We start from the raw sequence: 26,837 nt of genomic DNA on the forward strand, positions 1-26,837 counted from the left end.
GGAACCGGGGATTGAACTCGGGTCCATGCGCTTGCCAGGGAAGCACTTATTCCACTGAGCCATCTCCCCGGCCCCCGTTTCCATATTCTTAACCAAAATAATTTTACTTGTTTTGTTCTGCCAGTTTGAGATCACTTAAAATTCTAAAAGCCAACAGGAATAGTTAAAAAAAAAAAAAGCTGCGAATCAACTTTAATATGTAAACATCACATTCTAAACAATGAGCAAATTCCTCAAAAGTAAATGAGGGCCCAGGTGTAGTTTGCGCATGCCTGTAATCCTAACACTGGGGAGGCAGGAGGCTGAAGCAAGGAGGATCACTGAGACTAGCCTGGGCTACAAAGTAAGCTTAAGGCCCTGCCTGAACTGCATAGCGAGGCAATCTCTGAAAGACCAAAAATAAATAAACAGCAGCACAGCACCCACTTTCCTGGCAAGCCCATGGTCCTGAGTTCAATTCCAGGTACCAAACAAAAAGTAAATGAGGATTAAAACATAAGAATGGCCTGGTTTTCATCACAACCACAGTAGTCAGGTGCAACTATACACACAGGCTTTAATTTTGTGAATTTTTTTTGGGTGGGGTGTACTAGAGATGGAACTCGTGACTCTGCTTGCCAGGCAGGTGCTTAATGCCACTGAGCTATGTCCCCAGACATACAGGCTTTGAGAAGTGCACACAGGATTAACAGCTGGGCCAGAAACAAAGCATCACCTCCCCCCTCAAGGGAACAGACCACTGTCTGTCCTCAAAAGACTTCAGAGACAAGGCTTCCCCCATGAGCAACACCGGTCAGCTCTTTCACTTTCTAGTCAATTTATTGAATAATGTATACAAACTTTTTAAATAGGGTAAGAAAAAAGCAAACTAGGAGAGGACGATAACATTAAAAAAGATCATTAGTGAATGGCAGCACTGGGTCCAAAGGTGGAACTTCCCAAGCCAGATGAGTCAGTGGCATAAAAGGAGTTGCCTCCATCATCCATACCCTAGAAACAGGGTAAGATGGGATGAGCACGCCAGGTGATGCTACTGAGGAGGTCTCGAGGAACAGCTGAAGGTGCCAGGGATTCTCTACCCTTGTCCAGGACCTTTGTTCCACTCCCTCAGTAACCAAAGGAACTTTTTCTCAGCAAGGGTTCCACTTAGGAAAAGTCGCCTGAACACAACTGCTCAAAGTAGCCCTCGCTAGTCAGATGCCACTTCCACCACTTTGGCTTTCTTCTTTTTCTTCTTCTTTTTGGTGATGTCATTGTCCTCTCTAGGCACATCCCTGATCTCTGGTGCAGCTTTGGCCTTCTTGTCCTTCTTTTTTTCCTTCTTGGACAACTTGAGGGCTGCTGCTGGGGTCTCCTCACTTTCACTCTCACTCTCTCGCTTCCGCTTCTTGATTTTTACTACCTCAGTGACTACCTGTGGGGCTTTGGTCACTTTAGCAACTGCCTGTGGTGTTTTTACTGCTTCAGCAACTACTTCTTTCTTGCTAGACTCACTGTAGTCCACGTACTCTTGCTTCCACGAGGCAGGGGTGCTGTCGGTGGGCTTGCCGTGCTTGTCCAGAAGGCCCTGCTTGATCATCATCTTCTTTTGACTTGCCTTGGGCCCTAAGCCCCACTTCCGAGGGTAAGTGTCCCTCTCCATGATCACTCTTTTGATCTTGGCCACTATACCGTGGTCACAGGTAGAGATCACTGCTGTAGTCATTAATGCAACAGCCATGCAAATTGCTTCCCCCTTGGTAGTGATGACCACAATCTCCTGGTTGACCTCAATGCCGTCCTCATACCGGAGAACACCTGGAAGCATGATCTTGGCCCCATAGCAGATGGCATTGACTGCACTGTCCTTCATAACCAGCCGCTTATGAGATGTCAAAAGCTTTTCCAAAGGGTAAATGACTCGCCGCAAGTAACTCTCATCCTTGTGGTTGTCATACAGCCACTGTGCATCGAGCACGTCATGCATCGTCACCATGTGATCCTTCTCACTCATGACTCCAGAACGAACCCTCCGAAGTTCCTGCATCTGACCACCAACTCCCAGCAACAAACCCAGATGCACGCACAGCGTCCGAATGTAGGTGCCGGCCTCACAACTCACCCAAAAGATTCCCAATCTTCTTTCAGGGTCATATTCGATCATTTTGTTCTCATAGATCGTCCTCACCCGGAGTTGCCTCTTTACCGCAGCGATGAGTGGGGGTCGCTGGAATAGGGCGCCGGTCAGAGTTTCCAGGGCCCTAGAAAGCTGGCTCCCCCCTTCAATTGCATTGTGCAGCCGAACAATTCCCACATACTCTTTGCCTGCACTCTGCTGTGACTTTACCAAGCGAGTGGCTCGGTCTATGCACACGATTAAACAGCCAGTCACCTTGGGGTCCAGTGTGCCACTGTGCCCTGTCTTCTCCACGCGGAGGATGCGCCGGATCCAGGCTACCACCTCATGAGAAGAGGGGTTAGAAGGCTTGTCAAGATTAATGAAGCCTGTCCTTATATAGTCCCCAATCTCCCTCTTCAGAGGGTTGGAACCACAAGGAAGAGGTGTGTAGTGTGTTGTCCTTACGTTCAGCTTATCGAAGTTCTTGAGCAAGAGAGGCCACTGAGACGTGTCCAACTGAGCCACTTTGGATTCTGGCTTGATAAGAAATTCTCCAGCGTGTTGTATTTCGGCCACATCTTCTTCTGGTAATGATTTCCTGTCCTTCTTCTTTTTATGCCTCTTTGGCAAAGTGTTTACTCCTGCGTCGGCCATGCTGCACCGCTCGGCACGCGTGCACGCCGGTCACCTCAGGATATGCCGCGCAAACTCCCACCGCCCGGGTCCGCGTCAGGCCGCGCCGCTAAGCTCCGCCCTCGCGCTAAGCCCCACCCACCGCGCGTCCACGCTTGCGTGCCGCGCCGCGGGGCGGGAGGAGGAGGGACGCTTAATTTTGCGTTTCAGCCTGCAGAGTAAATCCCGGGCTTGGCGCGTGCTGGGTAAACGCTCTATTGAGCTACAATCCTAGCCCCAGTTATTTTGTCATGTGAGGGTCTCTCATATTATGCTGCTTAGATCGGTCCTGGCCTTAAGCGCTCCCCTTGCCTAACTCTCCTTACCCTGTAGCTAGACTACTGGCGCCGCGTAGTACACCAGGATCCCTTTTTTAATACAAGGAAGTTCACAGTGCGAAGTCCCCTGGGCTCAATCCTCAGTACCACACAAACAAAAGTTCCATTTCCTTTGACCCTCCATGGTTCCAGATGATGCTTAGATCAAACACCACCTCTCAGTCACTGGTTTTGTAAGGAGACTCTAAACAGGGAGTGAATCCTGTGTTGGTTTTGGATTATCACATCATCCTAACCATCCTGGCTTATCCTCATTTCAATTGTCTTTTGTCTAAAAGTGGCTTTGGGGGTGGGTGAGGGTGTGCTGTGAGCAAAATACTTGTTGAATTTCAATTTTGTTTTGAAATAGGCTGGTCAGAAACTTAAGATCCCCTCTGCCTCACTCAGTCTGGGATTACAGGCATGTGCCACTTCCGCCCAGCTGAATTTTAGCTTTTTGGTTTTCTTTTTAATGTATTTGGTACAGCGTCTCACTACGCAGCTTGGATTCGTAGCGATCCTCCCGTTTTCAGCCTTCCCAGCGCTGGAATTACAGGCATGTGCCACCACGCCTGGTCTCAGTGGCAGCTCAAGGCACCCGGCGTGGCATGTGGAACCAGGATCAAACCCGGTCTCACTGGCCCCTGTACTTTAATTTTTACACTAATCCTCGAGGGCCTTTGTGTGTGTATTTGCTTTGTGACAGTATCTTACTGTGTAGTTTACACTGGCTTTCAACTATGGATCCTCCCCTACCTTGGCCTCTGGAGTGCTAAGATTGCACCATCACTACATACAGAATTTACAGGCTAGGGATTTTTTTTTTGGGGGGTTTTTACTTATGTAGTCCAGGCTGGCCTCAAACATCTTTCCGCCTTAGCCTCCTGAGTGCTGGGATTACAAGTGCGCACCACTGTGCCCAGATGGGAAATCTTAATTTTTTTTTTTTTTTGGGTCAAACCTGGGATTGAATTTAGGCCCTTGTGCTTGCCAGGGAAGCACTTATTCTACTGAGCCATCTCTCCAGCCCCCCATCTTTTTATTTTTTAATTAAATCTTGTTACTAATATATTGCTGGGTCTACTGGGTTTCAACTGGTCTGAAGGTGGAAGTTTCAGGCTGGGGAGATAGCTCAGTGGTCTAAGCACTTGCCTGGCAAGTACAAGGATCGGGATTTGATCCCTGGTGCCACATACCAAGATGGTCCTAGGCGCTGAGTGGGTGTGGTGGTGCATGCCTGCAATCCCAGCACTGGAAAGGCTGCGACAGGAGCATCACTATTGTTGAGACCCTGTACCAAATAAATAAGATTAAAAAAAAGACAAAAAGTTTCCAGTTGATGTTGATGCCTGGATGACATCAGGATGAGACCCAAAGAACTCTTGTAGGAGTAAGTGGACTGAAGACAAGAAAAGAGACATTAATCTCTCTCCGTGCTTTTATTTTTAGAGGTTAATCTATTACTTGGTGAAATGTTAAGGATAGTTTACTGTTAAGTAGATCCTCTTACGGATCTTTTTTTTCTTTGAGACAGTCTTACAATGTACCCATGCGGGCCTTGAGCCGAGCTGCTCCTGCCTCTACTGGGATGATGGGTGGGCCCAACCATGCCCAAATTTACACCCAAATTTTCTCAGAGCTTAGCAACTAGTGGGCACAGGAATATTTGAAATTATTTCCAGCCTTTGCACCCTACCAACTAAGTCAAAATCTCTTGGAATGAGTTGTGGGTGTAATTGCAAAGTTGCCCAGCTGATTCTATTCCTCAATCAAGTTTGACAACTACTGAAACTGACACCCCACCAGCAGGCACAGTGAACAGGTCAAGGGTGTGGTGGTCACAGGCAGACACAGGAGTACCCTTTTTAAGATAGCCTCCTCTCTCAGCCCTTGGAGGTCCTGAAATGGGAAAGGCAGCCCTCCTCAGTGCAGGAAACAGCTCAATCCTAAAATGAAGCTGTCCTAATGTAACCTCAACTTTAGGTAAGTCATTAGAGCGAAGCATACTTCAATAGGTGTTTGACAAGTCTGTTTAAGAGATTAAAAGCCACAGCTGGGGATGGTGGCACAGATCAATAATCCTTGTACTCTGGGAGGCTGAAGCAAAAGGATCATAAATTTTAGCCCAGCTTGGGTAATTCAGCAATTTACTGAGCTGATGCCTTAAAAAAAAAAAAGTTTTTTGAGATGGTGTCTTGGTATAATCCAGGGTAGCCTTGAACTTTCAGTGATCCTCCAGCCTCTGTCTCCAAATGCTGGCATTGTAGGCATGCCCAGCTTAAAAAAATAAATAAAAAGTGGTAGAGATGTAACCCAGTCAACTCCCACTATCAAAAATCCAAGCCAGGGGGCCAGGGAGACAGTTCAGTAGACTAAGCACTTGCCTGGCAAGCACAAGGGGCTGAGTTCAATCCCTGGTTCTGGGGAGAAAAAAAAACCGAAACACGAGTCCACATAAACTTCATTATCTCAAATAGCTGAGAAAAGGTATATAATTAGAACCAAAATATTGAAAGGGATACCTAAGTGGGTGGGGGGAGTTCTTACAATCATAGAATCAGACTATAAAAACTTCTTTAATCAAGGCTTTAACATTGAACAGATTTCTCAAATAAAATGGAAATGCAAATCCATAAATCACCATAAAGTACACGTAATACCCAGCAGGAAAACACAAAACAGCAAGCTTACACAATCCCCTAAAAGCCACGGTCTGCTTCTCAGATGCTTCTTCCACCTGTCTGGTGTGTTCTGCTAGAAACAGAGCACACCGCGGCTCCTCGGGTCAGACTAGGCTGATCTGCAGCCCAGAGACTCACAGGCAGAGCTGTGGTCCCACTCAAGAGGCAAGGCAGTCATCAGCACATTCAAACAGTGTAATGAACATCCTTTAAATATCAAAGTGAGAAAAGAGAAGGCAACATAATCGTATTATCAGAAAGACAGGCAGGAAGGACAGCTGTGTATAGCTTGAGGTTGAAAGGCGGCTTGCCAGCTTCATTTGTTTGGCTTCTTGGGTAGCGGCCGTCGGAACAGCAAGATATGAGGTTCTGAAAGAGTGAGGGTAAAGTAAGGGCCAAGTTTACATCAATCTATGGACAACCACAGGGTATCCCACGGCCTCGCCCAGCTATCACTCACTCAGATCTTTATAACTGAATTAAGATGTAAGCATATGACCGTACAAGCAGACCCTGTCTGCCAAGTACAGAATTGTTAATATTAGTTCTTTTGCTATGTTGCTACAGCCCTGGAGAGTGCTTTATTAGTTTTGCCTGGCAACTGGGTGTCTGGTGTCTTATCAAGGAATACAATTTCCTTTGCTTATTTGGAACACATCCAAGAATTTGCTTTCTGACGGCAAACAAATCTGGAGCTATAATCAGTGTTAAGAAAACGTACTCCCTGGTTAAACTGAAGATTAAAAGAAGTTTTCCAGTAACAGTTATCCCTAAATTTCCCAGATTTTACTTTTGTGGTCATGCTCATTTAGATAACAGGTGTATGGGAGGGAGAACCCAGTAAATCATTTCCTCCTACCCATCCACTGTTTTTTTTTTTTTTTTTGGTAGAACCAGGGATTGAACTCAGGCCCTTGTGCTTGCCAGGGAAACGCTTATTCTACTGAGCTATCTACCCAGCACCCCCCACCCCACTGTTTTGGGTTATGAACTTTTATTCCTTCATTCCCTCAGTACGGCAAACCTACCAGCACTGGCTTTTAGCTGTTACACTGACCTGGTTCATGGATCATATAATGGACCCATCCCTGACTCTGCTGAACACCAAGATTCCTCCATTCAGATTCAGACATCAAGTGGGTTTTAGGAACCAGCTTGGCAATATCCTTGGGCAACATGACATGCCTGTAACAGAAACATGAGAAGGTCGGGAGTTTCTTTCACTACTAGGTACCACGCATACACAAGTGCTTGTGTTGAAGATAAGCAAAGTTATACCTTCTGGGGATGAAAACTAGTTTCTTCTTCTTCTTCTTCTTCTTCTTTTTTTTTGCGGAACTGGGGATTGAACTCAGGCCTGCGCTTATTCTACTGAGCTATCTCCTTGGCCCTGAAAACTAGTTTCTGATGTCAAGGAATATATACAATCTTACCATGAATTACAGACAGCTAGAAATGCAAGCCAAATTATGCAAATTCTCACAAAAGCATATTAAAAAGTACAAATGAATGAACAATTCCAATGTAGGCACCCAAGTTCTAGGCACTGTTGATGTTTCTCTGCTGGTCTCACAGAGTTCTAGGGGAATTCACCTAATTCTGTGGATTACCCACAGTGCAGTGGGAGCCCCAAGAAGCACTTAGTGGGTGTTAATACCTAGAAGTAAATTTTAAATAGGATTAGTAAGAAAAGGAGAGAAATGTGCTGGGTAGATAGCTCAGCGGTTTAAGCGCCTGCCAGGCAAGTGTAAGGACCCAGGTTTGATCCCCAGTACTGCATGCTGTGCCACCCAGGTACACTATACCAGCCACCAAAACTGGGCATGGTGGTGCATGCCTGTAATCCCAGCGCTGGAGAGGCTGAGACAGGAAGATCACTAGGAGTCTAAGCTTTATAGCGAGACCCTGTACCAAATAGAAAAAATAAAAAGATTTAAAAACAAACACAAAAAGCACCTTTAGATTAAAAAAAAAAGTGCTATTTTTGAGATACAGTTTTGCTATATAGTGTACACTAGCCTTGAACTCATTTATGTAGCCCAGGATGGCCTCAAACTCACCGAAACCCTCCTGCCTCACCCTCCTCAGTGTTAGAATTACAGGCGCAGGCCACCATGCCTGGTGAAACAAGTTATTTTGCGGAGCAGAAGGGCTTGTTATGGAGTGCTGTGTGGAAAAGTCAGTATAGAGGATGAAAATGTAAGTATCTATCTTGATGCCCACTTTCCTAACTCTGAAGGGTTGGCCATGAGACTTGGGAAATTCTGTGCTCTGCTAATCAAGGGTGCTTTTTTTTTTTTTTTTTAAAGCATTTGGCAAAGAAATGATTACTCGAGTTATAGACCTGATCACACTCAGTGAAAATGTACTCAATGCTGCTTCTTTGCTGTTAACAAGAGGCTTTCTTTAAAAAAAGATAATTCCAGTCTAAATTTCTGAAAATAAGGCCAGATAGCTCCGAGGACTAATGTGCATGCTTAGGCAGGCCCTCAGACTAGGGTTCTACTGCCCCCAGGGTGCTCTGAGATGGCAACAGAGTCTGGGCGTGGCACTTAGGAAGCTGAAAACAAGAGGATCACAAATCCAATCTGTGTGCTGAGACCCTGTACTAAAGTGCATTTTAAAAAAATTCTGAAAATAGCTTAATTATAACAAGCCTGTGACAGAAAATTTGTCTCAAACACATTAAAGAGAAAACCCTCTTAGCCGGGTGTGGCAGTGCATGCCTGTAATCCCAGCACTCAGGAGGCTGAGGCAAGAGGACAGAGAGTTGGGGGCTGGGGATATAACTCAGTAGAACAAGTGCCTGCCTGGCAAGCGCAAGGGCCTGAGTTCAATTCCCCAGTTCCACCAAAAAAAAAAAAAAAAAAAGACAGTTGGGAGGTCCAGACCAGCTCAGGCTACAAATTAAGCTCAAGGCCAGCCTGAACTGCATAGTGGGGCCTGGTCTCAAAACGGACAAACCAACCAACCAAAACCCTCTTAAATCAACTTGATATTGGTAAGGTGAGTTATACTTTCTAGAACATGAAACTAGTGCTTTCTCCCTAGTTGTTCACATCTTATATAAAGTGTATATTTTTAGGTAAGTAGTCAGAGGTAGGGGAAAAAGCTGAGATTAGGAAAATTCAGTTATATGAGCAAAAAGAAGGGCATGTGTTTGTCAATACACACCAAGTTACCCAGACTAAACGAGGTTATCCAAAACTCTGAATTAGAGTGGGAAAAGAGGGGTCCCGCGGGGAGATGGCTCAGTGGAATAAGCGCTTCCCAGGCAAGCGCAAGGGCCTGAGTTCAATCCCTGGTTCCGCAAAAAAAAAAAAAGTTGGGAAAAGAGACACAGAAAAATCTCCATTTTAAGGTACCCAGTAGAGATAATATACAAACGAGAAGTTATCCTAAGCATTACAGTTAATACAGTCATATGATGACAATCCTTCGTTTCCCCTCAGTTTCCAATCTATAGTTATTATAGACTTAGAAATGACCAAATTAAAATGTTGCATCCAGTGCAAGGATCACTTCTTCACCCTCCCTGGCAGCCGGTTATCCAGCATCTTCCAAACCATTTCAATCAGGAGGTGTTTTCTCTTTCTCACTGCCTGGTTAGAGTTCATGGAAGCTAGCTAGTTTCCTGCAGAAGCTGCCCCTAACGTTCTCCCTCCTGGGCGGGACCGGCCTGCATATCCACAGCCTGCATATAGCTCTAGTACAGCATGTGTCATGGCCCTTCTCAAGCCTGTATTTTCCACAGATTAAATGTGTGGATAACAAAACACTGGAAACTTATTAGCACTCCATAATTGTTCCAGTATTTGAAGGACATCTACTGGGCCTATACTGTCTTTTCTCTGGGTCGCTGGCCCCTTTCAGTGCATTCCATTTCCTTGAAACCTGTTCCTAAAAAAAAAGCCAAACAAACACTCTTTTTTTTTTTTTTTTTTTAGTGGAACCGGGGACAAACAAACACTCTTTTCCTTTTCCATGAATCAATAAAAAACACTCAAACTGTCAGAACCTCCCTAACATTGAGGACGATAATAAATTTCAGCTCCGCTTTTCCACCCCTCCCGGTATGCCCCGTAGAATTACTGTGATATAACAGTCTCCAAAGTGCAAGTTTAATTTAATCAATAAAGGGAAAATGATTAAAAAACCCCTAAAGATGGAAGTGGTCAGTGTATTACTCCACACTTCAGTCAACCGAGGGCCGACTTTAAATTTCACTTCATTGTTTTAGGATCGTCTCCCACCCTGCGCGCAAGCGCTTTATACTTTCAACTAATCTCGCACCCATCGCGTTAATCTCCCGCGCATGCGCCGATTCCGTCGCTTTAGTCCCAATTACTAACTCCTCTGCGACCTCTTGTTAAGGCTCACGACCTCATTATGGACTCTCTAACGCTACTAACCTGTATTCAAACTCTTCGTCGTCGTATTTGTCCGAGTAATAAATTTGTTTATGCGACATGTTCGCTCGGCCTGCGGGCCTTTAGCCCCACAACGCCAGCCTCCAAACAACTCCCAGCAACACGCGTCCCCACCCTCTTTGGCCTCGCTTTCAAACACACCGCCTGCACTTCCTATTGGTTCCTTTGGCGTAAGGCGGGACATCTGCATTTTGACGTCTCCGATTGGTTCATATTTGTTTCATCGCAAGTCCTTATTGGATTGTAGTTCTTACATTTCTCAAGAACCACCCTGGGTCAAAAGTAGGCCTCTTATTGGCTATTAATGTTCTGGTGCGCGTCTTCGCGCTGCCACTGGGTGGTTTGGGAAAGTGGGCGGGGTGAAGGAGGGACGGAGAGGTAGAGGGTCAGGGGGGTGAGTGAGGCCGGAAGTGAGTGTAATAAAGTTTCTCCAGGGAGGCAGGGCCCAGGGAGAAAGTTGGAGCGGCCACTTAGCGAAGCGGAGGCGTGATCCGGAACCAGATCGGCCCGCGGTGCGGCGCGGAGACTCCATGAGGCCCTGGTGAGTCTTGTTTTTCTTTCCTTCTTAGGCGACCCCCCTCCACCCCGGAACCCCTCTCTCGGGACCCCACTTCCGGTCTTTATTGATAAGCCCCGCCCCTGAGACCCCCTTCCCGGAAGTCCCACCTTCCAACTTCAGGGGGCTCCCTGAACCCCGACTTGTCTTTTATTGTCGTAACCCCGCCTTGTTGCTTGGCTTTCTTGGAAGCCCCACCCCCAGACACGCTTCCAAGCCTACTACAAGAAAGCCTTTCTCAGTTCTCAGGAACTGCGCCGCCTCTCAGTGATTCTCCGCTAACTCCTGTCTGTCAAAAGCGTAGCTTCCCAAGGTATATAGTGTTGCTACTGTAAGAACTGCTGGGTTTCGCTGAGGCCACGCCTCCCTCGGGCCCCTCCCTTTCCATAATCTACGTCCGATTGTCCACGAGCCTGGTCAGCGCTGTACTGGTTTTAGGGGACCACGCCCCACTAGGAGGTTGATTTATCCCTGCGGGCCCCAGGCCTTTATCTCAGTTTTGTGCTTATTCGCAGACGTTTTACTTGTGTACATTTTCATTCTTTTTTTGTGTGTGAGTGTTTTAGTCCAGGGTCTCACTGCACAGATGGGAATCGTAGTGATCCTTCCTGTTTTCAGCCTTCCAAGCGCTGGGATTACAGGCGCGCGCCACTATGTGTACATTTTCTTGTCTTTTCTCTCTTTGGCCCTTGGGCTCAGTCCTGAGCTCTCGTACACCACCAGATCGAAGTTCAAGTTCCCATCTCTGGCTGTGAGAACAGCCTCGAAACAGCCGTTTTCTTCTCTTTCACCTTCTTGAGAATGTAACTTTTTAGTACTGGGAATAGTAGTGACGACCTCTCCTTTGCCAGGCAGGCACTGTGCCGCTGAACTATATCCCCAGCCCATTCACCCTCTTACTTGAAATGCTTCGGTGCGAGAGGGGAAGAGACACTTAGATTTCTGGCCTCACAGTTTCCTTTCCTAGCACAGACCCCACCCCAGGAACAGCTGTGGGTTGAACCAGTCTGTGGCTAGATGAGGCCATGGTCTTGTATGCTTTGTGGACAGGAGTGAAAGTTTTGTCCCACCAGAAAAAATGGTGTTTTGAAGCCAGGAGTAGGTATTAGTGTCCCTTTTGTTTTTAAAGGAACTCCTCAGCTCCTCCTCCCCCATTCTCTGGCTTTTCCCTTTCCCCTAACCAGAGCTTTCTCCCTGGGCATTCATTCTGGCCTTTCTGGGGGCATTCCTGAAGCTTTCGCCATTTCCTGCTACTTCCTGTCCCACTTGCCCTCTCCCTGCATTGCTAAGAAACAACACATGGCTCTCCCCACTCTCACCTGATCTTCCAGTAGGAATCTCCTTTCTCCTTCTGCAGATATGAAGTCATACTTCCTTACTTGCACATGTCCACACCTGTTGGCCATTTCCTGCCTTTGGATACTGCAGGCACCCACAGTGCCATTTCTAAACATGTGGGCATCATGGTGTGGTTTTCTGTGTGTTGGGAGTGTGAGGCTGGCAGAATCCTTCCTTTGTCTATGCCAGAGCTGAGGCGTTAGCAAGTGGGGCAACAGAATTCCTTCTCAAGTGTGGGATGCACTAACAAAGCTCTGTTGGAATGAAGACTAAGGGGAGGTGAAGTAGGCAAGGTATCGAATACATTTTAGTGCTCAGCTGCTGTTTTGAGCCACTCTCTCTGTTGTTAATTCTAATGTAGTCACATAATTGATTCCTCTCAGTTTGTGTCTTGTGGTTTGTTTGTTTTTTTTTTTTTTGCGGAACCAGGTATTGAACTCAGGCCCTTACGCCTGCCAGGGAAGCGCTTATTCCACTGAGCCATTTCCCCGGCCTCGAATACATTTTAGGTGTTACCATTGTTCATATAGCATAGATCATTTTGGTTCTCTGAAGGACTAAGTATAATTCTGAGGTGAACCTGAGATGTATTTTTATTGGTGTTTTTGTCACTTTCCAACTTCCTGTATGGCCACCTCAAATAGAGCTGTGGCAGGAAGCTGTGGATGGAATGGGTTTGGGGCTATTACTTGGATCCAGGCTCAGCACATCTGACTGAAGTCAAGTACCCCTTAACTTCTCTTGTGACTTGTCTCCTTTGTGTTTTGAGAAAGGGCCTTGCTATGCTGCAGACTCCCATGTTCTAGGCTCATAGGCATCACCACCACGCCCAGCATGATTTCTCCATCTCTCACTGGCCTGCAGTCCAGACTTCTCTTCCGGAGCTTTTTTCTTCCACCTTTTCTATGCAGACCTCTCCCCTACTAGGAAGGACAGTGTCCACTTTGGTGGGGCTATGAATGTACTTGGTAGGTCTAGAAGGTTGACCTTAGACTTAGTACCCTGACCCCTCTTCCTCACCTGTAGTTTTTGAAATAGAGGCTTGGGCCAGGGTGATAGCTCAGTGACCTAAGTGCCTGCCTGACAAGCGCAAGGTCCTGAGTTTGATGCTGTAGTACTGCCAAAAAAAAAAAAAAAAAAGGTAAATGAAGTTTTGCAATGTTGCCCAGGTTGTACTGAGCACAAGTGATCGTCCAGCCTTAGCTTCCAGAGTGCTGGGATTAAGACATGAACCACCATGCCTGGCTCTTTCCCACTATTAGCTTCTTGCTTTGGTGACTAGACCAGTACAGTGCCTGACCTAGGGCTGTTGCTCCTTGGTTGGTAGGTGTAGCACATAGAGAACAAAACTTGACCCTCTTGCTTCAGTCTTTCCTGCAGCCCCTTGATGCACTGCCTAAGTTGGACTTTGCACCCTTACTTCATCAGCTTTACTTTTCCTCCTGTCCCTGTGTTACATCGACTGGGACCACTTTCTTTCCGTTCCCATTTTCCCCTCACTCTGGTTCACAGCTGTTGAGCACAGGGTGCTAATGGTCCAGGCTCCCTGATGGTGGTGGTGGTGGTGGTGGTTGGAGGCTGGAGCAATTCGAGTTACAGGACGGGAAGTTCTCAGATCTCCTCCCTTTCCACCCCTTGCTGCCTGTTTCCTCCCTCATTCCCCCCAGCCTCTCCAGGCTTCCTGTTCTCCCACGGCCTGCTTACGTCCGATGTCCGGTTTGGAGGGATCTAGACCTTCCCTTATCTCCTTCCTTACTTTCCTACTGCTACATCCTTCCCTTCCACCCCCACTTTCCTGCTCCCAGATTACTAGTTGTTAATGTAGAACAAGGGAAAGGGGCACAGCCAACTCTACCCCTGCTGGAGTTGGAGGTTTGGGCAGCACTAGCAAGGGCTCAGCCCCTCTGAGCCTGTGAGTCAGCACTGTCCTTGGGATTGGTCTCTCTCTTTCGATCCCCGCCTCTGGGGAGGAGCCAGCAGCCCTGGGTCCAGCCTGTTCTCTGCTCCAGCCGAGAGGAGGCTCTGCTCTGGGTGGGGATGGAGCGCGCAACTGTCTGGTTCTGACCTGGGGGAGCGGAAGCCACTGGTCTTTCTCCCTCCCCAAGACCTCTGTGACTTCTGGGCAGCTGAGGTCCGGCCAGGCTAAGGGCCGGGGATGCCCCCTGCCTGGCCCCCTTGCCAGAACTGGCAAGGGGGCCGGGCTGGGCAGCAGCCCCAGTCTCATCCCAGTCATGGATCTCCTACCCCCCAAGCCCAAGTACAACCCACTTCGGAATGAGTCTCTGTCATCGCTGGAGGAGGGGGCTTCGGGGTCCACTCCACCGGAGGAGCTGCCTTCTCCATCAGCCTCATCCCTGGGGCCCATCCTGCCTCCTTTGCCTGGGGACGACAGTCCTACCACCCTGTGCTCCTTCTTCCCCCGGATGAGCAACCTGAAGCTGGCCAACCCTGCCGGGGGGCGCCTGGGGCCTAAGGGGGAGCCAGGAAGGGCAGCCGAGGATGGGGAGGGGATCACAGGGACAGCTGTGCTGGACTCAGGCCCCCTGCCCCTCCTCCAGGACATGAACAAGCTGAGTGGAGGCGGCGGGCGCAGGACTCGGGTGGAAGGGGGCCAGCTGGGGGGCGAGGAGTGGACCCGCCACGGGAGCTTTGTCAATAAGCCCACGAGGGGCTGGCTACATCCCAACGACAAAGTCATGGGACCCGGGGTTTCCTACTTGGTTCGGGTGAGTGAATATTCTCCCTCTATTACCTCCCACACCCCCTCTAGGTCCTCTGCTTGCTCCAGCTTTGCTGGGATCTCTTCTTGCTCTTTCTTAACAACCCCTCTGTACTTTTTTGGCTCCTCCAATTCTGTGCTCCCTCCTTTCCAGGCTGGAAAAATTCCTGCCTGGGTCCCTTTCCTTTCTTTGGCACCCCTCCCCCCCAATTTAGCACAATGTCTGGCACATCTGAGGCACTTAGTGTTGGGATGAGTCTTCTCGATTCTTCTCTCTAGACTTCTCCCCTTTTCCAGAGGTGTCCCTCCTCCACTCCCCTCAGTGTCTCTTACTCCAAATTCTCCTGGGTGCATGAGGTCCTCCCAGTTTGCCCTTTCTCTCTCTCATTCCATGTTGTCTTGCATGTTCAAGGATGTAGCCATGGCAGTGGGTCTTTCCTTCCCCCTGGTGCCACCCAGGAAAAGTCCTAGGGCACTCTGTGATGGGGGGAGAGGCAGCTGACCTGTTGTCCCCACCCCTCCCTCAGTACATGGGCTGTGTGGAGGTTCTGCAGTCAATGCGTGCCCTTGACTTCAATACCCGGACTCAGGTCACCAGGTTAGTGGGCATGGGGTGGACTGTGTGAGGCCATGGGGAGGGGGAGAGGAAAGTGGGGCACTTGGTAGTGATGCTACGGGTGGCTTCTTTGGGGGTGTTAGGATTTGGAGGTTAGGATTTGGAGAAAGTTAAAGGAGTCAGTCTAAGTCTGAATGGAAAGAGGTGACTGATTCTGAGTTGCCTGGCCCAGCCAGCCTTAGTGGATGTGAGGAAGGTGGCAGAAGCAACTGGCAGGGTGTGGGGGAGTGGAGTGGCAAACGGGTAGGTGGAAGGTTGCTGTTGCCTTTGGGATGGGCATGTGACATTTGGTAGCTAGGAAGAGGTGGGGCTATGCCCATTGAGGCCCTAACCCAATCAGCCAGGAAACGGCCTCAGTGTCATCAAATATTAAAGGGCCTTAATTCAATCCACCATGACAAAGAGCCTGGAGTACCCTGGGAGTCTGGCCTAGTCTTCCCCTCCCCCAGCCGAGTGGGAGGCAGGCTGTGGGTCTGAGTACCTCTCTTTCCCCAGGGAAGCCATCAGTCTGGTGTGTGAAGCTGTGCCGGGTGCTAAGGGGGCGACTAGGAGGAGAAAGGTACATGGGTTCAGTGGGGTTGGGGGAGATGTGGAGGGCTGGGGGAGGGCAAGTGTGTGATAAGTGGGTGGAAAGGCAGGAGGTGCAGGGATGCTCAGGTTCTGAGACTCTGGGCCCTTCCCCAGCCTTGTAGCCGTCCTCTCAGCTCTATCTTGGGGAGAAGTAACCTCAAATTCGCTGGAATGCCAATCACTCTCACTGTATCCACCAGCAGCCTCAACCTCATGGCCGCAGACTGCAAACAGGTTGGTTGTGTGAGCAGGGGGACTAGAGGCACAGACTGCTAAAGGGAGGTCTAGTTAGGAGGCCAAAACTAGGAGAGGGGGCTTGGAAACAGCAAGGTAGTAGAAAGAAGACATTAGGAGGCATGGGTAAGGAACCAAAAGAATGAGATAGGGGCAGGGCTCTGGACCAAGAGTGGGAGGTACCCGTGAAGGCCAGACGCTCCCTGACTCTTGTCATTCCCTTTCTTCTTCATTTTGCCCTTGGATCTGCAGATCATTGCCAACCACCACATGCAATCTATCTCATTTGCGTCCGGCGGGGATCCGGTGAGTTGGGAAACTGAGTTGTGGGGAGATGACTAAGGATTTGGGATTGGGAATACACTGGTAGAAAAGTGGGAGTGCTGGAGTTGCTGGAATTTCTGAAAAGAGCTGGGCATTAGGGTCAGGAGGAAGGTGAAGCTGTAAAAGACACTAAGTGGCTTTCTTCTGACGCTGTCCACCCCAGGACACAGCTGAGTATGTCGCCTATGTTGCCAAAGACCCTGTGAATCAGAGAGGTGAGGCACAGTGGGGAGCACTGGGTAGGGCCGGTCGCGCATGAGACATGGGGTAGTCTCTCTCCAGTCTTACTGGGCAGAGCTAATAGGGGCCTGCCGATGCCTCCTTCCAGAAGCCTCACCTCAGACTCACTAACAGCTCTTCTGTGCCCTCAGCCTGCCACATCCTGGAGTGTCCTGAAGGGCTTGCTCAGGATGTCATCAGCACCATTGGCCAGGCCTTCGAGCTGCGCTTTAAACAATACCTCAGGAACCCACCCAAGCTGGTGACCCCCCATGACAGGTGAGCAGAGGCAAGGGTGTGGGGCAGGCTGTGGACTCCAGGGGAGACTGGGAAAGGAGGCCTGCTGGTGCCACTTGTCAGCTCGAAGAAGTTCAGGGAAGGAGATAATCTGCGCATCCTGCTTTCCACTCCCTACTATTCATAACATTTCCGGTGGCCCATAGGGGAGTTTTGTGATTTTTAAAAAAAATTTTTTTTAAATCTTTTATTTATTTAATTGGTACAGGGTCTCTACACAGCTCAGACTTCTGGTGATCCTTCTGTCTCAGTCTCCTTAGTGCTGGGATTACAGGCATGTGCCACCATGTCCGGTTTCAGTGGCTGGCACAGTGGTACCAGGAATTGAACCTGGATTCTTGTGCTTGCCAGGCAGGTGTTTAGACCGCTAAGCTATCTCCCCAGCCACTGGGGGAGTCTTGTGTGCTGTGTTGGAGCTATGTTTCTGTGCCTCCAGCGGCAGCTCTTTCTCTGACTTGATGGGGCTTTCTCTTTATGGCATCCTGACTTTTAGCTCATCTTTCTTGCCTATATCTCCATCCTTCAGCCTGTGTTCTTCTGCTTCTATAGGTCATTGAGAATTTGCGTTGGGAGGGTATCTTTTCTCTGAGCTCCCTACCTTCCCCACCTCAGGCCTCATGGGGTAAGCAGAGGTAGCAGTTGTCACTGTGTATTTCAGAGAGGTTAAACCATTCTGGAGGAGCCCATCCCCACTACCTGTGCTCCCTGACCCTGTTAGGAGACAGTGCAGCAATACAGGACAGGAGCTTTACAGTCAAACCCAAATTTAAACCTTGGGTGTATCTTTTAGTTGTGAGAATTTGGGCAAGTCTTTTTACCTCTGACTCATTCTCAGTTGTAAAACAAGGGAAGGGAATAATACCAGCTGTAGAATTTGCAAGAAGATGAAATGAGAGCTCATGTACACCATCCAGCCTCGGGCCTAACCCACAGTGGATGGCCACTGCTCCAGTCCCCTCCTGCAACCTCCTGGCTACCACAGTATGCACCCACCTCCTTATTCTGTGTGCTCTTTCAGGATGGCTGGCTTCGATGGCTCAGCGTGGGATGAAGAGGAGGAAGAGCCACCTGACCATCAGTACTACAATGACTTTCCGGGGAAGGAACCCCCTCTTGGGGGGGTAGTAGACATGAGGCTTCGAGAAGGAGCCATGCCAGGGGCTGCTCGACCCACTCCCCCCAGTGCCCAGACCCCTAGCCATCTGGGAGCTACACTGGTAAGTTACTTGGGTGGAGGTGACTGGGCCCTCCATGGGAGTGGTGCAGGTTTGTGGTCTCAGCTGATTCTTTTCCGTGCAGCCTGTAGGACAACCTGCTTCAGGAGACCCAGAAGTCCGCAAGCAGATACCACCTCCACCGCTCTGCCCAGGTACAAAGGGGAGCTGAGTGGGCAGAGCTACGTGTGCAGGGGGCATGGCGAGTGCACTGCAGAGCCTCCCTTTCCTCTGCAGGTAGAGAGCTCTTTGATGATCCTTCCTATGTCAATGTCCAGAACCTAGACAAGACCCGGCAAGCAGGGGCTGGGGCTGGACTCCCCAATCCTGCCATCAATGGCAGCGCACCCCGGGATCTCTTTGACATGAGTGAGTATATTTCCTTTATATCCCCACCTTCTTGTTTGGTTCCTTTTCTTCTGCCTGTTTCCCCTCTTTCCTGGCTTCTCTCTTGGAAGGTCTGGGTTGTAGGCCTCGGTTGGGTCAATTATCCCTTTTAACTCTCTCTGCATCCCCAGAACCATTTGAAGATGCCCTCCGGGTGCCTCCACCTTCCCAGTTGATGTCCATGGCTGAGCAGCTCCGAGGGGAACCCTGGTTTCATGGGAAGCTGAGCCGGCGGGAGGCTGAGGCACTGCTGCAGCTCAATGGGGACTTCCTGGTGCGAGAGAGCACGACCACTCCTGGCCAGTATGTGCTCACCGGCTTGCAGAGTGGGCAGCCTAAGCACCTGCTTTTGGTGGACCCTGAGGGTGTGGTGAGTGTGGCGGAGGTGTGGGTAGGGGTGGCAGGTACAGCACCCTCCTGTGCATCCTTCTTCCCTCATTGCTTTCTAGACTGTTTTCTGCAGGCAGCTCTCTGTTCTGGGTGTCTGGGGTCCCCTCGCCCCCAGTGGCTTAGCAGTCGTTCACCACTCATATCCCTAAGCAGACTATAGTCCTGAGCAGATTTCACATCCCCAGACCTTAAGGCCCTCAGAGCTGGAAGGTGCTCATCTCATCTTGTCCTCAGCCTTACATCCAGTCCCCCACCCCCTTTTTTTTTGTTGTTGAGACAGGGTCCTGCTACAAGTTGCCCAGGCAGAGCTCAGTTTTGATGTTCCTACCTCAGCCTCCCAGTGTGCTGGGATTGTAGGCATGCAGCACCAGGCCTGGCTTGTGCTTCTTTGGACAAGTGAGGAAACCACAGTGCCCAATGTCAGCTGGTTAGAGGCAAAATATTCCAGGCTAGTGCAAGAGTAGACAGGAGCTTCTGTGGTGCCCTAGACCCTGGGCTCAGACAATCCCCTTTCTTTTACCTGCACTGCCCACTGCTTCTCAAAACCTGGGCTTTTCCAGAGCAATCTCAGTCTCTGTTCCACATTTTGTTCACACTATGATCTTTCTCTGAGACATGCCAACTTTCTCTGACTCAAACTGTTATTCCCAGGCTAATGATTTCTGGGCTGATGTCCCCTTTTCCTTAGTCGCTGACCTGCCTATTCCTATAGCTGTGCATAGTATCGCTTTGTAGAGAAGCCTCAATAATCAGGGCTGATATCTTTTCTCTTCCCTATTTCCCCAATTGTCTTCTGCCTCAGCCCTCTTGACTGGCACGTCTTCCTCAACGATGGCCAGAGGTTTCACTCTTCATTTGAATTGCCTTTCCTTCCCACCTTCCCAGGTTCGGACAAAGGATCACCGCTTTGAGAGTGTCAGTCACCTCATCAGCTACCATATGGACAATCACTTACCCATCATCTCTGCGGGCAGTGAACTGTGTCTACAACAGCCCGTGGAGCGGAAACTTTGATCCATCCCAGCTTCTCTCCAGATGCCCTCTGGACCCTTCTACTCTCTTCCTTAACTCTCAGGACCTCACTTGGGAGTATTCTGTGGGCTTTGCCTTGGGTAGGAGCTGGGAGAAATGTGGACACTGGATTCAGTATCCAGTAGAATGAGAGGATTTGAGTCAGGAGCCTGGGGGAGAAACTTGTTTCTCCCCAAACCTCACCAAAGTATTAATGTACACAGTGGCCTCCTCATCTGGGCCTTTCCTGTGCCAACCTGATGCCCCCTTCCCCAAGAGGGGGTGCTTGTAATGGAAAATGTCCCACGGTGACAGACCCATGGGTGGAGCAGTCACCCTTCTGTGGAAGGGGGAATGAATTCCACTTCTGGTCTACTCCTGGGCTTCAGGGTACCCCAGACCCCTCTCAACACGCCCCCTCCCCCAAGTGTTTAAACTTTGTGCCTTTAACCATCTCCTAGGTTGGAAGAGTTCTCAGACCCTTGAGTTCAAGGACAGGGGTGCTGACATCTTCCTGGCTTCTGGGACTCTGTCCACTCTGCTCAGCACCCTCTCTGGTTTGGGTTGGGAAGAGGCAGGAGTGACAGCTGTCCCCAAGCCACGGGGATGTGCAACCCTCAGAGATGGCCCCAAAGCCCTCCTCCAGGCCGGGTGGGGGAGGATGGATGCCCCTTGCTCAGTGCCTCCTGGCTGGCCCCTCCTCCAGGGGTCTGTATATACATTTCTAAGCCCTGCCTCTCCTGTGTCGCATGCATGTTGTACCCTACAGCCAAAGTGCAGCCCTTCTTCCTGTCACTGGCCCTGCCTTCTGGATTCTGGGGCAGCGGGGTGACCAAATTTCAGCCTCCCCATGTAACTCCCAAGTGGGCTTTGTGGAGGTGGGATGGCATTGAGAAAGCAGTAGACAATCCCCAAATGCGATCTGTAGATTTGGAATTGCGTTCATTTTTTAATATGCACATATTTTAGGGCTGTAGATTTACTGCCCTTTGTTTTCCATGGCTTTTGAGCACAAAATGATGATAATCGATTACATTTATATATCACCTCTTTGACTTTTCTGAGCCCTTTTACAACTATTGGCATTTTTTCACCACCGGCAGCATTATCTTTTTTACAAGAGACCTAAGGCAGGCATTGATTTTGCCCTCGAACTGGAGAACTTGGACCTGGTAGGGTGAGGTTAGGAGGCATGTCTGCTTGGAGAGTTACAGTGTGGTGAAATGGGAGCTTAAGCTCCACCGGTGTTGAGGACTGGCCAGGGTATGCTGGACAGACAAGCCTCCCCTTGCTGGGCTGCAGGCCTGGTGGCAGGGAGGAAGGGATGAGGACGAAAGAAGGTGGGATGTTTGCATCCTGGGCACCTCCTTTTTTGTTTGGTTGTGTTCACAGGTCTCACTTATACCAAAGGGAAATAGTCTTCATTAAAGTCCGTGTTTCTTCTACATCTGCCTCTTAGCCCCTGTTGGGAGCCTATTGTCCGCTACAGGCCTTGGGTGGCGGGAGGCTGCCGGGTTCTGGCTGACCGGGCTGGACTCGAGGTCCGTGGGGTGGGTGTGCCCAACACCGAGCTGGCCGGCCGATCAGCTCCCCGGCCCACCCCGACCCTCGGAACCTCCAGGGCGCGCGCCCCGGCTCGCGCGCTCCCGGCAGCGGCCCCGCCCGGGTGGTACAATCCGGCCTCTGGGCGGACGCGCAGGCGCCACAGATCCTAGTGGAGCTGGAGCGGGCCCCGCCCGTGGCACGAAGCCGACCTCTCCAGCGGGGCGAAAGGCAGTCTCTCCCACCCTGGCTCCCCCACGCCGGGTCGTGCCCTGCCCTCTCTTCGCCTCCCCTCTGTGCGGCGCTTGGTGGTGGTGGCCCAGCCGAGTTCCGGTTCCGGTTGCTGCCACTGCCGCCCGCGGTCTTGGGTGTCCCGGGTGAGCACAGTTTGCGCTTCGCGCCGCACAGTGCTGCGCGCTGGTTGCAGTTCGGGGGCTCGTGGTGCCCCTGACTCCCGTTCTGGGCGATGGTGCGGCCTGAGGCTGCCTCCATCCCCTGCCGCCGCTGACCTGGGTCCTGCACTCCATGGCCGCCTCGGCGCCGCCCCCACCGGACAAGCTGGAGGGAGGTGGCGGCCCCGCACCGCCCCCTGCGCCGCCCAGCACCGGGAGGAAGCAGGGCAAGGCCGGTGAGAGTACGGAGAGGCGTGGGTGTGGGGTGGCAGGGCTTGGGAAGCTCGGAGGGAAGGTTTATGGGTGGCGGTAGTTGAGGGGATGTAGCCCATCGGCTTAGGGGAAGGTGTCAAAAGATTGACTTTAGGGTTTGGATCCACGTGGAATTAAGGAGTCACTTGGACTCTGATAGTGTCAAGAGATGGGCTGTGTCATTTCAAGGAAGACGGAGTTGAGAGTATGGTCATACAGTTCATGTAGCACTCCTTATTAGTACTGTATGTGTTAAATTAAGGAAGCAAGTATGGTAGGCGAATGGAGGTTGAAGAAACCTTAGGGAAACATGCCTGCGTTTCCTTTTTGCTGCTCTTCCAGGTCTGCAAATGAAGAGCCCAGAAAAGAAGCGAAGGAAGTCAAATACTCAGGTGATTGGAGGTTGGGTGGTGGAGTTAATTCCTAGCAGCCCCTAGGTGCTCTGTCTAATGGCTCTGCGGGTGCAGAGAGCAGAGAAAGTGGTTGTGCCATGTGTTTCTGGGTCTTTCTCAACCTATTGATATGCTTAGTTATGTTTTGATTAAAGGTCTTTTTTTTTTTTTTTTTTTTGGTGGAACCAGGGATTGAACTCAGGCCCTTGCACTTGCCAGGGAAGCGCTTATTCCACTGAGCCATCTCCCCGGGCCTAAAGGTGTTGTTCGGCAGTGTTATAGTCTTTCCCTCAGGTCTACTGTCCTGGTTGCCTCTTAATGATAAACACCTACAATGACTGAACCTTTCCTAAGTGCCAAGATTGTGCGAAAAGTGCTTTTAAGAGTTTTAGGAGGTATGCATTGGCCCTGTATTACAGGTGAGAAATCTGAGGCTTTAAAAATTAAATAAGCTAGCTGGGCCTGTGGTGCTTAGCTTAATCCCAGCACTCTGGGAGGCTAAGGCAGCAAGATGGCAAGTTTGAGCCCACTATAGGCAATTTAGAGACTTAGTGAGACACTGCCTCAAAAAAATAAGGAGCAAGAAGGCTGGGCAGGGTGGTGCATGCCTGTAATCCCTGCACTTAGGAGGCTGAGGCAGGATGATTGCTGTGAGTTCAAGACCAGCGTGGGCTACATAGCAAGACTGTCTGAAAAAGACAAAACAAAAGAGCTAGAGATACAGCTCAGTATGAATGCCCTGAGTTAAATCTTCAGTATAGCCCTCCAAAGTAATAAAATTAAATAAGCTGAACCTGATGGTACACACCTGTAATTCCAGGTCCCCAGAAGGCCTAAGCAGGAGGATTGGAAATTTGAGGCTATTTTGGGCAACTTACTGATAAATTGAAACAGGGATAGCACTGCCTGGGTTCAGTGCCCAGTAGTGTATGAAAAAGAAAAGAAAAAAAAAAGAAATTTGCTTCAGGGTCGGAGCTGGTGTGTCAGTGTACTTTTACCAGTTTTTCAAAACATAGATGTTATACTATATTGGCTTTCTTCTCCCTTTGTTTCTCTGTTGCATTTCACGGCCTTCTTGATTTTATTTCATTTTTTTTTTTAAATTTTATTTATTTATTTATTTTGGCGGAACCGGGGATTGAACTCAGATCCTTGAGTTTGCCGGTCAAGCGTTTATCCTACTGAGCCATCTCCCCGGCCCCGCCTTCTTGATTTTAGATCTGCCCCGGTCAGTAGCAGACCCCAAAGTGTGTGTTGTGTTTGTGGTGCTTTTCTGGTTCAGCTGTGTCTTCCTTTGTTGACCCTGTTTTTCTCCCCTCTCCACCAGGGCCCTGCATACTCACATCTGACAGAGTTTGCACCACCCCCGACTCCCATGGTGGATCACTTGGTTGCATCTAACCCTTTTGAGGATGACTTCGGCACCCCTAAAGTGGGAGGTGCAGCCCCTCCATTCCTTGGCAGCCCTGTGCCCTTTGGAGGCTTCCGTGTACAAGGGGGCATGGCAGGCCAGGTACCCCCAGGCTATGGCGCTGGGGGTGGAGGGGGACCCCAGCCACTTCGCCGACAACCTCCCCCATTCCCTCCCAACCCTATGGGACCAGCTTTCAACATGCCACCCCAGGGCCCTGGCTATCCTCCCCCTGGCAACATGAACTTCCCCAGCCAGCCCTTTAACCAATCTCTAGGTCAGAACTTCAGCCCTCCTGCTGGGCAGTTGATACCAGGTCCAGTGGGAGGGTTTGGCCCTATGATCTCACCCACTATGGGACAGCCTCCCAGAGGGGACCTTGGCCCACCTTCTCTCCCCCAGCGCTTTGCCCAGCCAGGGACACCTTTTGGCCCGTCTCTTCAGAGACCTGGGCAAGGGCTTCCCAGCCTGCCCCCCAATACCAGTCCTTTCCCTGGCCCTGACCCTGGCTTTCCTGGCCCTGGTGGTGAGGATGGGGGGAAGCCCCTGAATCCCCCTGCTCCCACTGCTTTCCCCCAGGAACCCCACTCAGGTTCCCCCGCTGCTGCTGTTAATGGGAATCAGCCCAGTTTTCCACCAAACAGTAGTGGGCGGGGTGGGGGCACTCCAGATACCAACAGCTTGGCACCCACTGGCAAGGCAGGTGGGAGCTCAGGGCCCCAGCCTCCACCAGGCCTAGTGTACCCATGTGGTGCCTGTCGGAGTGAGGTGAATGATGACCAGGACGCCATACTGTGTGAAGCCTCCTGCCAGAAGTGGTTCCACCGTGAGTGCACGGGCATGACTGAGAATGCCTATGGGCTGCTGACCACTGAGGCCTCTGCTGTGTGGGCCTGCGATCTCTGCCTCAAGACCAAGGAGATCCAGTCTGTGTACATCCGAGAGGGCATGGGGCAACTAGTGGCTGCTAATGATGGGTGACACTGGCAAGGTGGCCTGGAGAGGTGTGTCCCTCTTGCTCTGCTAGGGTGTTTGTCAGGCTCTTCAATCTTGTTTCCACTGCTTCCCATCCCCATGGAGCAGAAACATAATGGTTCCAGGGCAGAAGAGCCCAGACTGCTCACCTTTCTGGAAACTTGTGCATTGAGATCTATAGGTTCAGGAAACCAAAGCCCTGCTGAGCAGAGCCGTTTTTTGTGGCTATATCTGGAGGCCGAGGGATGCGGCTGCAGGAGAAAAGATGGAGGAGGCTCTCTAAGGCAGGGGTACCCCAGCTGCAGATGACAGGTGCCCTAACACCTGTGCCTAACATCCCCATCCAGCCCCACAGCCCTGGCTCAAGGGTGCAAATTTTCTTGGGTAAGAGACTTCCTATCTCTTCCCATTTCTACCACAGCCCTTTTGCGGGCTCTAGGAGACAGCTTTAGGGAATAAATGCGATTTCTCCCTTTTTCTGCCTTCCCTGTTACCTCTCCCAAGCCTATCCAATTCCTCCCCTTCAGAGTACCAAATAGCTGGAAGAGGCAGGAGTTCCTGGCCGTGGCAGTTTCTTGGTGACTTGGGGAGAGATGGCTGTCAGGACATAGCTTCCTCATACCAAAGTCACTGGTCCTTTCTCGGCTTGTTTTTTTAACTCCTAGTAACTTTTTTTTTTTTTTTTTTTTGCCAAAAATTGGGATATGTGGCCTGGCAGAGCAGAATATTTGACATTGGAGCTGTCCTAGAGACCTGGACTCTGGTGGCGCAGCCCTCCCTTGTCCATCTGTTGCACATTATCCTCAGCTCTGTTCTTCAACTCTTGGCGCCTTTGATCCCCACCCCCCTGGCCGCGCTGAAGGAAAGCTTGGAAGGGCACAGAGCCCTCATACCTCATTTCCTCTCAGATAAAGAGTCTAAATGAAATCTTATTACAACCTCGTGTAAGTAGGTGGAGGCACGATCCTCCGTGCCGTGGTACTAAAAGGTAGAAAAGCCTCACGTTTTTTGTTTTTTCTTTGCTATTAGTACCATCTCCAGCTTGGTGATCTACCATTTGTCATTCCTCGCAGCCACAATCCTGCATGGGGCCTGATTTGTTTTAATTTTAAATCACTGCCTGCCAGTGATGGGCCTAGTAGGGCCTGCTCAGAGCCTCTTTCCCTACAGCTTTTGTGCACATTCCTCAGAGGGGTGGGAAAGGCAGACCTGGGTGTGGCCCCCTGCCCTAGCTACAGTGGCAGATGCTACCTTCTGCAGCTCCCCACCTCCACTTCACTCAGTCTGCACTGTGGAGAGGAGGCCCTGCACGTGGAGCCAGCAGCCTTTGAGGCTGTGTGAAGCAAGCAGGCAGCCTCTGGGCTTCACTCCTGGTGGACTCCACACCAAAACAGCCTCTGTGGCAGCCCCCCTGCTCGATTTTGTGTTGTGTTTGTGCTTCTATTTGCCCCCCTTTTTATCTGTTGCTACATTTGTGTTGTGTTCCCCTCCACGGTTTGTAAAATGCTCCTGGGGAGTGTCTGTCCCATCTGCCCCCTCTTGCCCTCTCCACTACTTTTTGGAAGAAAGTGGCTGTGGCGGAGATTGGGATCTTTTGTATGGTTGGATTAATAAAATGGCTTGAAAATCCACATGTGGAGTCCTTACTGTTTATCTACAAAGAAGCTAGAATGAGCCATAGCCACTACTGGGACGAGTGCTTAGTCGGTGAGGGTGTCTGTTTCCCAGGGTCCCAGGAAGCTGGATGGTGGCAGGAAGGCCCTGGCGCTGGTACTGCGATAAGCTGCTGTGTTTCTTCAC

At 50.3% G+C, this 26,837-nt stretch overlaps 4 protein-coding genes and 1 pseudogene across 6 annotated transcripts; 2 read left to right on the forward strand and 3 right to left on the reverse strand.

The window, feature by feature from the left end:
- Positions 1 to 816: 816 nt before the first annotated feature.
- LOC101572770 lies at positions 817 to 2,844 on the reverse strand (annotated as a pseudogene). The gene has a single exon (XR_001117067.2). The product of XR_001117067.2 is annotated as an H/ACA ribonucleoprotein complex subunit 4 pseudogene (transcript).
- Positions 2,845 to 6,036: 3,192 nt separating this feature from the next.
- Positions 6,037 to 10,308, reverse strand: Cks1b (CDC28 protein kinase regulatory subunit 1B). The gene is made up of 3 exons (XM_004629943.2): positions 10,181 to 10,308; positions 6,826 to 6,953; positions 6,037 to 6,137 (listed from the first exon to the last, which is right to left on the reverse strand). The coding sequence occupies exons 1-3, from the start codon at positions 10,237 to 10,239 to the stop codon at positions 6,085 to 6,087; spliced, it is 240 nt and encodes a 79-aa protein (XP_004630000.1). The 5' UTR covers positions 10,240 to 10,308; the 3' UTR covers positions 6,037 to 6,084.
- Positions 10,309 to 10,510: 202 nt separating this feature from the next.
- Positions 10,511 to 21,518, forward strand: Shc1 (SHC adaptor protein 1). 2 transcript variants are annotated; one of them, XM_004629799.2, is made up of 13 exons: positions 10,511 to 10,739; positions 14,651 to 14,818; positions 15,339 to 15,409; positions 15,923 to 15,986; positions 16,112 to 16,231; positions 16,484 to 16,537; positions 16,719 to 16,770; positions 16,927 to 17,053; positions 18,090 to 18,288; positions 18,371 to 18,440; positions 18,523 to 18,654; positions 18,804 to 19,042; positions 19,948 to 21,518. In XM_004629799.2, the coding sequence occupies exons 2-13, from the start codon at positions 14,654 to 14,656 to the stop codon at positions 20,074 to 20,076; spliced, it is 1,422 nt and encodes a 473-aa protein (XP_004629856.1). In that variant the 5' UTR covers positions 10,511 to 10,739; positions 14,651 to 14,653; the 3' UTR covers positions 20,077 to 21,518. The 2 variants fall into 2 exon arrangements, with proteins under 2 accessions (XP_004629856.1, XP_004629855.1); XM_004629798.3 differs by lacking the exon at positions 10,511 to 10,739 and having other exon boundaries at positions 14,025 to 14,818.
- Positions 21,026 to 22,127, reverse strand: LOC111816433. Its single transcript, XM_023713844.1, has one exon. It carries the CDS (start codon positions 22,105 to 22,107, stop codon positions 21,547 to 21,549), a length of 561 nt encoding a protein of 186 aa, XP_023569612.1. The 5' UTR covers positions 22,108 to 22,127; the 3' UTR covers positions 21,026 to 21,546.
- On the forward strand, positions 21,948 to 26,668 carry Pygo2 (pygopus family PHD finger 2). The gene is made up of 3 exons (XM_004629800.2): positions 21,948 to 22,243; positions 22,602 to 22,651; positions 23,979 to 26,668. Exons 1-3 carry the CDS (start codon positions 22,141 to 22,143, stop codon positions 25,041 to 25,043), a joined length of 1,218 nt encoding a protein of 405 aa, XP_004629857.1. The 5' UTR covers positions 21,948 to 22,140; the 3' UTR covers positions 25,044 to 26,668.
- The last annotated feature ends 169 nt before the right edge of the window (positions 26,669 to 26,837 follow it).

Source organism: Octodon degus, unplaced genomic scaffold, assembly GCF_000260255.1.
Source record: "Octodon degus isolate 3935 unplaced genomic scaffold, OctDeg1.0 scaffold00032, whole genome shotgun sequence".
Taxonomy (NCBI): Eukaryota; Metazoa; Chordata; class Mammalia; order Rodentia; family Octodontidae; genus Octodon; species Octodon degus.